At 38.4% G+C, this 12,871-nt stretch overlaps 1 protein-coding gene across 1 annotated transcript in view; it reads right to left on the bottom strand.

The window, feature by feature from the left end:
• The window catches only part of DPP10 (dipeptidyl peptidase like 10), a 236,978-nt gene that overhangs the window by 33,813 nt on the left and 190,294 nt on the right, over positions 1-12,871 (bottom strand). The window contains exons 8-10 of the mRNA XM_050977060.1: positions 7,722-7,842; positions 5,115-5,269; positions 2,620-2,717 (exon numbers count right to left, since the gene is read on the bottom strand). Of these exons, the coding sequence (XP_050833017.1) occupies positions 2,620-2,717; positions 5,115-5,269; positions 7,722-7,842 (374 nt within the window). The remainder of the gene's footprint in view (positions 1-2,619; positions 2,718-5,114; positions 5,270-7,721; positions 7,843-12,871) is intronic.

Genomic DNA, 12,871 nt, shown 5'->3' with positions numbered 1-12,871 from the left:
AATTGTCTGTCCCTCAACACCTCTGGCTGAGCACATGGACTTCCCTTGGGCTGGTGCTATGAAGGATTTGCCTCCCTCCTCCCAAGATCCTGCTGGGCAGTCAGGCTGGGGATGTTAAGAGAAGACCTATTGCACACTCTCATCCTATTTCCTTCCCTTCTCCCCTGCTGGCAGCTCTCACAGTCCAGCTGAGTTATATGCAACAGTGGAGTCAGCTTGTCTGGAAAAAACTCAGACCCCCTTTAAAACAAGGGGCTAAGCTTGAATATAATTAGGCTTTTAATCTATAACTGATAGAGATCTCATTATTCTTTGACAACAGGCTTTTAATTATACATTCAAAAGGCTCCTTGCTAGATCAGAGATGTTGAGCAGCACCAGCAGCAAAGCTGCACAGAGGAAAGGCAGGATACAGGAGAGCACTGCAGCTTCAGCCAGCCTGGTGCTGTGTTTGCAGAACACACCTGAGCAACCCTACGTGCAGATTCCTTTAGCTTTCATATTTGACTTCTAGGAAAACAGGTATTTTCACATCTGGATACCAGAATGATAAATAGCAATGGGGACTTTAAGTGTGCTCTGAGTCTAATATTTTCCTTTTTTCTTTTTTTTTTTTTTTTCTTTAACAGATGTTTAATCTTACTGAGGGGCAAAAATGTGTGCACAAGTAAAACAACATCTACCACGACATCAGGTAGCACAAGCAGGACAGCAAGCAGTTTGTGTCCCCAAGCTTCTCAGGCTCTATTGTACACACCTCCAGCTTCCTCACAATCCCAATCCCAAGAGGAAAAACTAATTGTATTCTGGACAAAGAACTGAAGCAAAATATTAAAGATGTTTTTCACTGAAGAAAACATCACTGTGCACATGAAATGGAAGCACCAAGAGGGAAACAGTAATTGCATGAAATAGAACCATGTAGCTGAAGAAAGATTGTCAGTCTTTTTGTGACAGTACCAGTACATAGCAGGTGCTAAATTTTTCTACAGAATGAAACTTTCAGGAGTAAAATTTACAAGTGTTATCCCTATCTTTATATCAGAATAGCCTGGACAGGACTTGGGAAATATTACCAAACACCTTTACAGGATCCCTAAAAGAAGAAAATGAATTTTTCATTGAATTTCTTCATTGAATTTTTCATTGAATTTATTCAATCTTACATCAAGTTCCCAGATGCCCTAAAAATCAGGGAAACAGTTTTATGTCTTCAAAGGTTCTACACCAGACACAATATGGGAAAAGTTAAGAATCTGAATGTTACTTTTTGTGGTTAACTAGCAGAACCTCTTCCCTTTTCCCTTTGCCCCTCCCTTCCCATTTCTGTGGTTTCTCTGTGCAGGAGTGAATCCCTCCATAACAGCAGATGAGTATGACCTGTATACCTATTTCTAAAAATAGTTTAATAAATAACCTATAACTATTTCTAAAAATGTTTCTGCCCTGAAAGAGCCTTAAAACTATATGTGATAATGAACCATTTGATTTAATTCTGAAAGAGTCCCATGACCTATTTACTAATAACTCCATAATGAAAGGGTTAGAAACACACTGAAATAAAATTACTTCTAAAGGTAGCTGCTACTTTTACTAAAAAAGCTAATACTTTAGAAAAAAACCCCTCCCAATCATTGCAAATTCAAAGATTTTCACTCTAGAAAAGTCTGATTAAAGCGCATTGTTCACATCTCTATATGTATTGACATATGGACATATATGGGTTGATGACACGTGTGAAGACTGTTACTGAAATCCTGAGTCAAATTCACAATTTACAGTAAAAATAGATAACAAATATACAATCTTTCTAAGTTTTACTGCATGGAAATTATGCCTTAATAGGTAAAATGAAGAAGAAACTAACTTTTTCCCCCAGATTTAAATAGATTTACTCAGCCTTCTCATGCACTAGCAAGCCAGAATTTTCATCAAATGAACAACAACAATATCTTTATCAAGAACTGGCAAAGATGCTCCAGAGATTTGGCTTCAGTTTCAAGAAGAAAAAGAAAGTTTTAAGATAGTAACATTATTATTTGAGTCTACCATTGCATTCCATCTGCTGAGGAGGCAGAATGAATGTGAAAACTCTGAAGTGAAACCATAACATCTGAACAACATTTTCAAGATTATCTTTATCTTGGGGATCTTTTCTTACACATTGCTTTTTTGCTTAACTTCTTTGCTCCTTCTGACACTTAAAGTTCAACTTTAATGACCTTAAGGAGAGTGAAGATGCTGATCTTGATGGCAAGAAATCTCTTTCAGATCTTACAGCACTGTTTAAATTAATGAAGGGCTAGCAATCAGCAGCAGATTTTATGTTTTCCAATAGAGACCCATCAGTAGAAAGAAAATACTTCAAAATGCTCAATTCATTCAAAACAATTTCTCTTACTAACACAATCAGTAAGCATTCCAGTTGACACTAATAATTGCGAGGCATAATTCACTATTAAATTATTCCTGCAATAAATTGGACTACCTCAATTTATGTAGAAGAGAGCTACACCAGCCTAAGATTGTTTGTAACAGTTGTGAATAAGTGGCCACTGTTAACATCCTGATTGTTTTGGGAACAATTACCATAAAACATTTCATCATGAAATTATATACCTTGACTTAAAGCTGTCAGGTGGCATCAGTTCCAGGGTATGTGCTGGTCCATAAAGATTAACTACAAACAGCTTTACTGTGGGGTTTGTTTGACCTGCCTTTGGAAAAGAAAAAAAATAGGAGTTTTAGAGGCACTGAATCAGTGACAGCTAAACAGACTCAGTTGTTAACACAATTCAGTATCTTTATAATAATGAAAAGTTATTGAAGCTCGAGTATCTTAAATCTGAGAAATTAATTTCATAGCCATACGAACCACACAGATAAAGATATGAAGTAGTGAGTGATTCCTTCACCACCCTTTACTGATGGAACACCTTCCTGTGCAGAGCAAGTGACCAGCACTAGAAGTGGCTTTGCCCAGTTCAGTGAAGTCAGCTACCAAAACAGTCAGCTCCTAAATCTGCAGATAAATGCAGCCTCCAGCTAAGCCTTTTTCAGGTGCTGTTGTTCCTTCTTCTGAAAAGCTGAACTACCTCAGTCTTGGATAGCATTCTTCCTCTCCCACATCTTTTTCTTTACCATTTTCCCTCAGTCTTCCTTCCCTTGGTTGCTGAGCTGAAAATCTCAATTTCTGGTTTGGACCAGGAGCCAGCTGCTTTGGCAGGCCAGCTCCCAGGGAAACAAAATGCTTCTTGTGGCTAAAGGGGAATAACATGGCAGTTTGATAGATAACCACTGGGAAGAGTTTGATAAATCTTGAGAATCTACAGGGAGGTGGGAATCATCCTTCTTCTGTAACATGGCTTGTTGCTAAGGGGTGTTCCTGAGATGAAGAGAAAGCAATGGAAATAGGAAGAGAGGCTCTGGAGGGCTGCAAGGAGGTGCTACTGGTCCCACATCCCTGTCCTAGACATGCCATCCCCGTTTCAGTTTCATGTCACAGGAGTTACAGTACATAATACCCTTGGGATACAAAACATGGTGTGTCATCCTCAGTGGGGCTGAGCCCTTTTTAATACTGGAAGGAAAAGGAAAAATCACTGATTCTACAGATTTACTACTGTATATGACAAAGTTGTATACTTGGCTCTTCACAGGCTGAAATACTCCCCCAAATTCCTGTTAGAAATTCCTGTTTGGGCTTATCTCAAAATAAAGTCCAAATACTGTATCCACTCATTTCGGAGTGGTTTGGTGGACAAGAATTGGCATTTGTGTGCTTTTAACACTGCTAGGAAAAAGATTTAAAAACTTTTGTTTTTTTAAAAATACATTCTGTGTGTATGACATGTACAGACACAGATAAGCATGTTCCAGTGCTCACAAAAACATGTGTGTTTCATTTTATTTTTTTAATCCTAGTTATAATTTTCTCTGATGGTTGCACTCTATAATAAAGGCAAAATCTTTTTTGTAATCTCTGTTGCTACACCACCAGCTTCATTACCAATTAATGATGTTTAACGAGGAGCTAAATTTGTATTAAATGGAGACATTAAATAAAGATAATGTTTCTTCATTAATGAGATTACTGAAGTAGTATTGTGTATCACTTTTATGCTGAATTGCTAATGAAATAATATTACTCCTTGATCATTTACAAAGCTGACTTAAAAATATTGCTTTTTTTACTCTTTGCTCTGTCACTCAAGGCGTTTTGCCAATGCAAGTAATATAAACTACCCCTAAAATTACTGTTGTTTCATTATTTCAGAGTATTATTTCATAGCACATATATATTCTATTTATATAATGTATGTTATTGTTTCATAGTACATGGTACAGTCTAACTCTCCAGCCATGGAGAATAAAGGTTCATCACCAAAAAGCAGTAGAAGGAATAGCAAGGTAACAGAGTATTTTCTAAAGCTCTCAATAAACTTCCCCTGAAATGCCAGAGGAGTACCATACAGGTGGGCCTCTCAGAAAGGAACCCAGACACTTTAAAACTGTGCAAGGGCTGGATAAACTGATCAACTGTAAGATCAAAACAGCAGATCTGGAGGCACCTCACCAGAAAATCTCCAGAAAATAAGAAATTATTTCAGGCATTACCCCTGTCTGGGCTGTTCTTTCACTTTCCAAAACAAATCTAAAAAATTCTTCTCTAAATCTTCTAAAACACTGACAATTCTTTTTTTTTCCTCTCTTTTTTATGGCCATGAAAATATGTTACTGTGGCTTATCTTATTCAATGCCAGTCTGTCACATTTCTTAACAACACCACAATCTACTGAGATCTCTGTATCTGTGGAGGAGCTTTCCCTGAGCTCTGCACACAGAGTGTCTGACCCTTCTCTCTGAGGTGCTGGACTCATTTTACCAAGCCAAATATCATTGATGAAATTACATAAGTTAGTTTTTCTGCTGTCCCCTCACCCGATAAATTCTTTTCAGGTATTATAATCTACTGGAAAAAAAATTAATTATTATTTCCTGAAAAGCAACATGAACAAAACCAGCCTCTGTTACTGTCTGGAAACACTCTTTCCTCATGGCTGAATATTGTGAGTGAACACAGAAGAGGAGGTGGGGGTTGCATTCTCACTTACCTTAGGATATGGATACTGCTTTCCCTTGGGATACAGACCTCCTGTGAACCTGGGAATGACCATGTTGGGCACCAGAGAGTCATTGATAGTCAGGAAGGCCAGTCTTTCCCCATCTGGAGACCACCAGTGGGCAATGTGGGAGTGGAGAAGTTCCTCTGCAAAACCAGATTTCCTCAGGGTCCATGAAAAAATTCACACACAATGTCCAGCTTGTTCAGCTGGCACCAAGTTGTCCTCTCTGTGCCAAATTGAAATGTGTCTGCTGCAATTTCAATAATTTCACATCATCCTGGGTTGAATGGCTGGATAAAAGGAACACTGAAGGAGCATTTTCCTCAAGTGCATACTTCCACTAACATCAATAAATCATCTAAATGTGAAAGATAATTGTTACTGACATATGCTTAGTTCTATTGCATTCCAGTACATGTGTTTACTTAAATTTTAAATAATTTAAAATAATCTGGGGGTTTGGGGTATTTTTTGTGATTGCCAATTTTTTTTCTTCTCCTCTTAATATAGAACTTCAGTATATGTGATTTCTCTGAGTTGTGGCACCTGATAACATGCAGATCTTCACACAGTCAAATTTATGTAATCATTTTTGAAGGGCAATATTACGATTTTCTTGTCTCAGTCTAGTGGACAGCTTTAATTCACAGTTCTTTTGGAGTGAAACTTTGTGAAAATCTGAACTAAACTTTTTTTTAATCCAAATTTTATTTGCTTTCCAAATGAATCCAATTCTCCAAGAATGTCACTCAATGTTCTCTTTCATTTATTGTCATTGTATATCAGAGACAAAAGAAACAAACCAGAAGCAACCACAGGAACAGAACCCAAACTCCTGGAATCCCAGCAGCTCCTGAGCCATTCTGAATTCTCCCTGTACAGGTCTTCTGCTTTCACTTGTGGAAAACACTTTGAATTTTCATTATGTATTTGATATGTTAGCCTGCTTAGCAAGGTTTTTGTATTTAAAGCTGAAGAATATGGCTGGAAAACTAATTGAGAATAGTGTACTAAGGGAAAAGGCCTGACTGCATACCTAATTTGAGAGCCTACCTAACAAAACTCCTTAAACTGTCAATAGAGACTCTCCAAGTTGCTAATTGGATTCTGAGGGTTCTGAAGCAGCTTAATGGGTTGAATTATCTAAGTTTAGGTGAAATGAAGCTGGAACCTATATTCAAAGTCATATATTCTGGGTCATGCTTCTCTCCCTGTCTGGATAACTGAAACCTTTTACACAGGAGAAGAGCAGAGAACAAATGGTGAATATCAGATAGGAGAAAACCACAGTTATGTTTGCTTTAAAATATTACTGTTTGCATTTAGACAAGGTTATTCACACAAAGAAAAGCTATTCCCAAATGCTTTGTAAGGTAAAATGCTAATAACAATCTCATGAAAAGATAAAAGAAAACGAATGAGGTCAAAGGTGGAAGAGTGCTCAATTCAACTGAAAATCTTTCAGCTTCACCTGGAAAATATTCAGCCTGCTCAGCTTCTGATGTTGCTAAAAAACTGCTGAAAGTGGAGCAGTGCTCCAGGTTAATGGGAAAGGAGCAGTGTGTTCCTGTGCCAACAGACATTGGGGTTCTCCAACAGGTGCAGACAGAACTCCCTCTCACCTGACTCCCTCTCACCCTGATTTATCTGCTTAAATTCTTCAATCTGCATGCTGTTGTGTAAGATTTTAAGAGTATTAAGTGCATACAAAATTATATCCCATTTTAAAAATGTTCTTTTGTTTTGAAATGTGCTACCACATTAAAAGATTTCAAAACACTAACGAAAACCTTGGAAGTGGGTAACTATCAGATACAGGCTGAGGGATGCAGATTACCATTCTAACTTCAGAGTTTACTTGGGCAGAGATTTGGGAAAAAAACCCCACACTGATCTGTTTGCCCATAACTACTGCAATGCCAAGAGGTGTGAATAGACCATTTTTAAGGTGAAGTTCCAAGCTGAATGGCATTAACACCATTCCTAAAAAAACTCTTCACACAAGAAATTCTATATCTCAGGTAACTGAGTGTTTAACACCAAGCTATTTATCTACAGAATACATGAGTCTCATAGAAAGAGTAGCTGAAATGTGTAATAATTTTAAGCTGTTATACCAAGCTAATCTGCTCCCGTTTTTTATTATTTTTCCCTTAAATTTATCATTCTGCTAAAAGCATTTTGGGTGCAGAGAAACATTCTGTGCTACTGGCTGCAGAAGACAGACTGAGCTATCCCACACTCCAATCTGGGTGCCCTTTTCTGTTGGGATCTTTTAACTGTAAATGGATCATCACTGTGGTCCCTAAAAGCAGCCAACTGAGCCTTTTCCCTGCTCACTCTTACATGCCACCAAGAGTTCATTTGCTACATTCTGGTTTGAAATGAATTCTTCTTTCTCAGAAAACACTGCTATATTCAAATCAGCAGCCAATACAAAGAATGATCAGATACAATGGCAATCTTGCAGGAAAATGAGAAGGGAAAGGAGCAAACCCACCCTCAGCATTTTCTGGAATGAACAGATTTGTGCTGCTGGGTTTGTACAAGGACCTTGCATCTGTTTTTATAAGCAGATATATTTGTCCAGCTTACCTTCATATAACCAGTCTGTAATTCCATTAAAAATAATTCCTTCTTTTCCTGAGGATGTCAGGCGCAATGAGCTGCTCTTTACGTCAGGCTGATAGTAGATGTTATTTTCAAATATATAAATCTGGATGAGGAAAGAGAGATGGAGAGAAAAACCAACATTTTTGTAGATATAAATGAACGTTCAGCAACGAATACATAATTTCCTCAGGCTCAGAACAGTCTACAGAATAATTCAGCATGAGTTTGCACCAACATTGTCTTCATATTCCATTTTACTATAAAATTGGACAAACTAAACTAACTTTAAATACTTATGGAAAGCAAATCCTGCCTTTGAAATTGTCTTTCCAGCTGAAATATTCCTATTCATGTTAAAAGAATATCATTACATTCTTCAAAATCATACAGGAGACAAGTTTTATAGGAGCTGAATGAATAAAGAAGTTTTCACCTGGTTTTCTAACTGTGAAATTAGACATACTTCTGCAAGGACATTCAGCACAGTACATACATCATAAATATAAGTTACAGCTTTGTATCATGGCATGAGAACACACTGGAAAAACAAAAACAAATAGCAGCCTGCAATTAACTTTTCTCAGCTTGCTGATGACTTCTGACTGACCCACTATTGTTTTACCTCAAGAGTATGATATAAATGCTCTTTATTTTCAAGTCTGGGCTCCTCATCCTCCTTTTTCCTTCTTCACTGCCACTCATTAGCCTTGTCTGCTCTTCTTTCCTCCCTTCCTCCTGCTCACTTTGTTTCAAAAGGTATCAAGTTCACTCATTTTGTGAGGCTGAGCTCCAGGTTTCATGACAAAGTGCCAAAAATCACAATGGCCACGTGTGCACTTCCACAGCTTAACAGCAAAATCAAAGCAACGGCAAGATTATGCACCACCTCAATTCACACTGAGAAAATACATCTGTGACAGGACTAAAGAAGCCAAATGACACAGCCAAGAAGGGCATTTTCAAAAGGCAGATTCACTATGAATTCTTCTTCCAAGTATAATACTTACATGATACAATTTTACCTTATACATAGCTCTAAAATACTGAAATTTTAATAGGTTACCCCTTGAAATTAATTCTATTACCAAGATTGTGAGTAGATCCTGCTTGCTTTCACCTTGTACTTACAGATACAACACCAACCAGCAGCAAAAAGCGGTGTCAAATGTAAAGTGGCTTTAGGAGGAAGACACTGACTTAATTTTATGTGAATTATCAAGAGCCCACAAACTAAAAGTAGAAATGGAACTATTCCTCAGCTGAAACATTCAAAAAAAATTCCAGCCTTCCTTGGAGCACAGTCTTGCAAACACATGTGATTTCAGCAAGAATTGAAGATGTGTCCAAAAGTTTCCAGGAAGGGGACATAATTCATCACTTTGTATACTGTGTTTTGAGCAACATCACATAAACCAAGATTTCCCTTGCTAGTCTCTCTCCACTCAGGTATATGGGAACAAGTAATAGTAAAAGGCTTTTCTTAGTATACACTTGGGTCTATTTACTATATCTCAAGTACTAAAATGTTGACTGCAACTACTGAATCTTCCCAAACTGCTAAAAAAGGAGTTGTTAACTGTGTCTCAGACAGGTATTCCCAAGAATACATCAGTAGCTTTGTGCCCAAAAAGCTTTCAATGCTTTCAGGTATAATGATAAGAAAGTAAATTGAAAAAGGCACAAAGTGGAACCAGGATATGCTACTGTATGTGGAAATCATTATTACATGATTTTTAACCTCTTCTCTTCTATCCATCTTTCATGAGTATTCTTAAAACATTTAAAGCAATTTTTAGCTGAGACCCTCAGCTAATACTGCTGTAAATGGGGATAAATGTCAAAATCTACTGCCTTCAAAATTATGTGACTTTGTGGTTTCTTAGAGATTTTGCACATCAAGTCTTAAACCAAATGGAGAAAAACCCCACAGAAATTCTTTAATTATTTTATTATTTATCAATTAATGGAAAACACCTGCAAGAATGTATTGACTTAGTGAGATATTAATTCTTGGTAATGATCACATTTATTTCCACTGACTGTGAAGAATTTGAAGCCCTGCTTGCTCTAATATTCTACTTCAGCACTAATCCTCAGCACTAATCACATTCTTCCACATCTGGCATCCTCTAAACCATTTTTTCATAAACCTTCTTCTAAATGGATTCTTTCCAAAACACTTATTTACTGTTTGCAGCGTGTTTCACAATTACAGGATTTGCTTTCAGGCTGAGGTCTGCAGCAGAGCACCCAGTCCAAGTTAGCTGCAGATGGCAGACAGCTGTGAAAACACAGACATCCACTCCCCAGCTGAACAGCAAACCTAGTGCCAGTAGCTGGAGAGGCCCCCCGTGTGTCTTTAATCATTTCAAACACTACAGGCAGAGAAAAGCTGCTAAATTACAGAAAGCTACCCCACTTTTTCCCTTTTGGTGCTCCACTGAAGCCTCCAGCATGGCCCATGCACAGGAATCCCTCCTGTGATTACAGGGCAGCGTTTCAGTGACAGCAAGAGCCTGTTCTGCTCCAGCTGGGCAGCAGCAGCAGCAGCTCACCCAGAGCTGCTGCAGGTCACTCTAAAACTCAGTTTTTTAGGTGGAAGAAAAGCAGAGCTGCTCTGCTCAGCCTGGAGAAGAGGAGACTGAGAGAAACCTCACTGCAGCTACAGCTTCCTTGTGAGAGGAGAGGAGGGGCAGACATTGATCTGTCTGTGCAGTGACAGGACCCAAGGAAGGGCCTGAAGTTGTGTCAGGGCAGGTTTAGGTTGGGTATTAGAAGAACACCCCAACCCTCTTCTTTCCCCAGAGGCTGGCTGGGGACTGGAACAGGCTGGAAGGAAAGAAATTGTGGAGTGTGGCTACAGGTATTGTTTGCCATTACATGGATTCATCAGGATGAACAACTTGTTCAAGGCAAGTGCCAACCAAACTCTAAAGCTACAGAGCAGATGCAGCTGGAAAGGAAACAAAGAAGCCATCTGTATCTATAAATTTTTGGTTAGAAAAAAAGTCCATGCAACAAGCACTTTCTGTACAGGTGAGAGTTTTACCTGTGGTGAGAGAAAATCATCAGATTCTTCCACAGAACCTCAGACCAATAATTGATAAATAAATACTCCAGTCTGGAACAACTTGAGCACCTCCACTTAATACTCCAGAGAACATGGCACTGTTCCTTACCTTTCACACTGAAAATATGAGCTATGACAAGACTAAGAAATTTCTGATTATGCCCAGAGGGAGACCTCCAGGCATTCAGGACATGTTTGTGCCACCGAACTCCTGCTAATGACGGCGCTGCAGACATCGCCCCTCGGCCTCCTCAGGCAGGCCTGCCCTGGCTGCACTCCTGTGTCACCTGGGCAGGGACACACAGCTCCCTCACCCCTCTGGGGCAGCACAGCGAGCTCAGAGCCCAGCACTCCATGGAACACAGAGCAGGACTCACTTGTGGCTCTGCAGAGGGGTGAGGACGTTTCTGCTGCAGAAAGCAGCCGCGTCCCACAGGGCCCGCCCGGCCCAGCGCAGACGCCATGGCTGCGCCTCAGCACAGGCCCCTCAGCCCTGGTGACTCCTCAGCATTCCGCACAATCCCACCCCTTCTTGTGACACTGCCAGCCAATTAGCTGCATAATTAATTCTTCTAAAGCTTCAAGATGCTTTTCCATCTGGGCTTGCCTCTGACCATTTGTTCTGTCTCTAGTCTTACCGTACATTAGCCAGGGCAAATCCAGCGGCCCCAGTCAGATCATGTTGTAATAAGTCAGCTAAAACTACATTTTCTTCATTCAGGAAAAGCTCAATCTATATTGTAAATGTTACATTCTATATAATTATTAGAAGTTAGATTAGCATTATTATCACTGTTTAGATTACCATTATTATCACTGTGTTAGACCTTATTGGTTGACAATACGTTTACACTTAGTTCATTGGTCGGTACACGATATTTTGCACATTTATCAACCTTTTGTATTTTTAGTTAGTTTACATCCTTTTTCTACTGATTCTCATGGGACAGATCATACTGTTGATACAGGTGTGCTTGTTTTTCACCCTAGGAATAGAATGTTATGTTAATGAATTCTCATTTTCAAGATTTTTTGTAAGGGAACTTGTAGGCTATTGTTAGCTTCGCTGAAGTAGCTAAGCCTAATCTATATTTTATAAGACTTTTCTTTTATAACATTTTTACCTCTTTGCAACAAGATCATTCACTAAAATTTCCACATGAAATATGTTTTTTTCACTAACAACCAATAAGACAAATAGTATCAGCTATTCAGGAGCAGAACAAAGTCAAATAAAGAATATTTTCTTAGTTGCCCTGCAAATATTGTACTTTGCTCTTCAGAGATTAAACCATGACTTCTCCAGTTTCAGGGGCAGTGCTAAGTTTATACTGCATGATAACATGTATGCACACATATATATTATGTATATCCAAAGAGTTGATGCCTTTTTGTTCTAGAACATATGGAAAGTCCAACACAAAAATGGTCTTGCATAGAAGAAATTATTAAGAGGCATAATGAATGAAATAATTAATTTTAGAATTATTTTAAAGTAATTTTTATTCTAAAAATGTGGTCTCAATCCCTACTGTTGCTTTCACCAAAATTATGGAAAAATGCAGATATCCATTGACTTGTAAGTTCCTTTGACTTGTAAGAAATATTAGAACTAACTCTGGATTGCAGGAAGAAGTTAAAGTCCTGCATCCACATCAAGACAATTTGGTTGCCAGCTTCCAACAGCTGCTGTTAAGGTAGCAAGTTTGGTTTTCATTCAAGGATTTTTTAGTATTTGTTTCTACCTTCTAGTTCACAGATCTGAAAAATTATAGAAATAGCTCCACTTCAGAAATTTACAATTTGTTTTCAGCAATTTAAAAAAATACTGCAAATCACCCATAAGATCTACCAATGCAATAGCTTTCAAATGAATACCTGGCTTGGCATTTTCTCTACCACCATTCAGCATCCTTCAAAGTTCTGATAGATAATTTTTTTTGAGAGCCACCGAATACATTATTTTTAGTCACAGTGTAATATCTGCTCTTTTCCAGTCCAAACTGAGCAAACATTTTCTTGTCATCTGTGATTTCACTTACTATACTCCTGGGACTCACAG

This window comes from Serinus canaria, chromosome 7, assembly GCF_022539315.1.
Source record: "Serinus canaria isolate serCan28SL12 chromosome 7, serCan2020, whole genome shotgun sequence".
Lineage (NCBI taxonomy): Eukaryota > Metazoa > Chordata > Aves > Passeriformes > Fringillidae > Serinus > Serinus canaria.
This window is presented reverse-complemented; position numbering and strand designations above follow the sequence as displayed.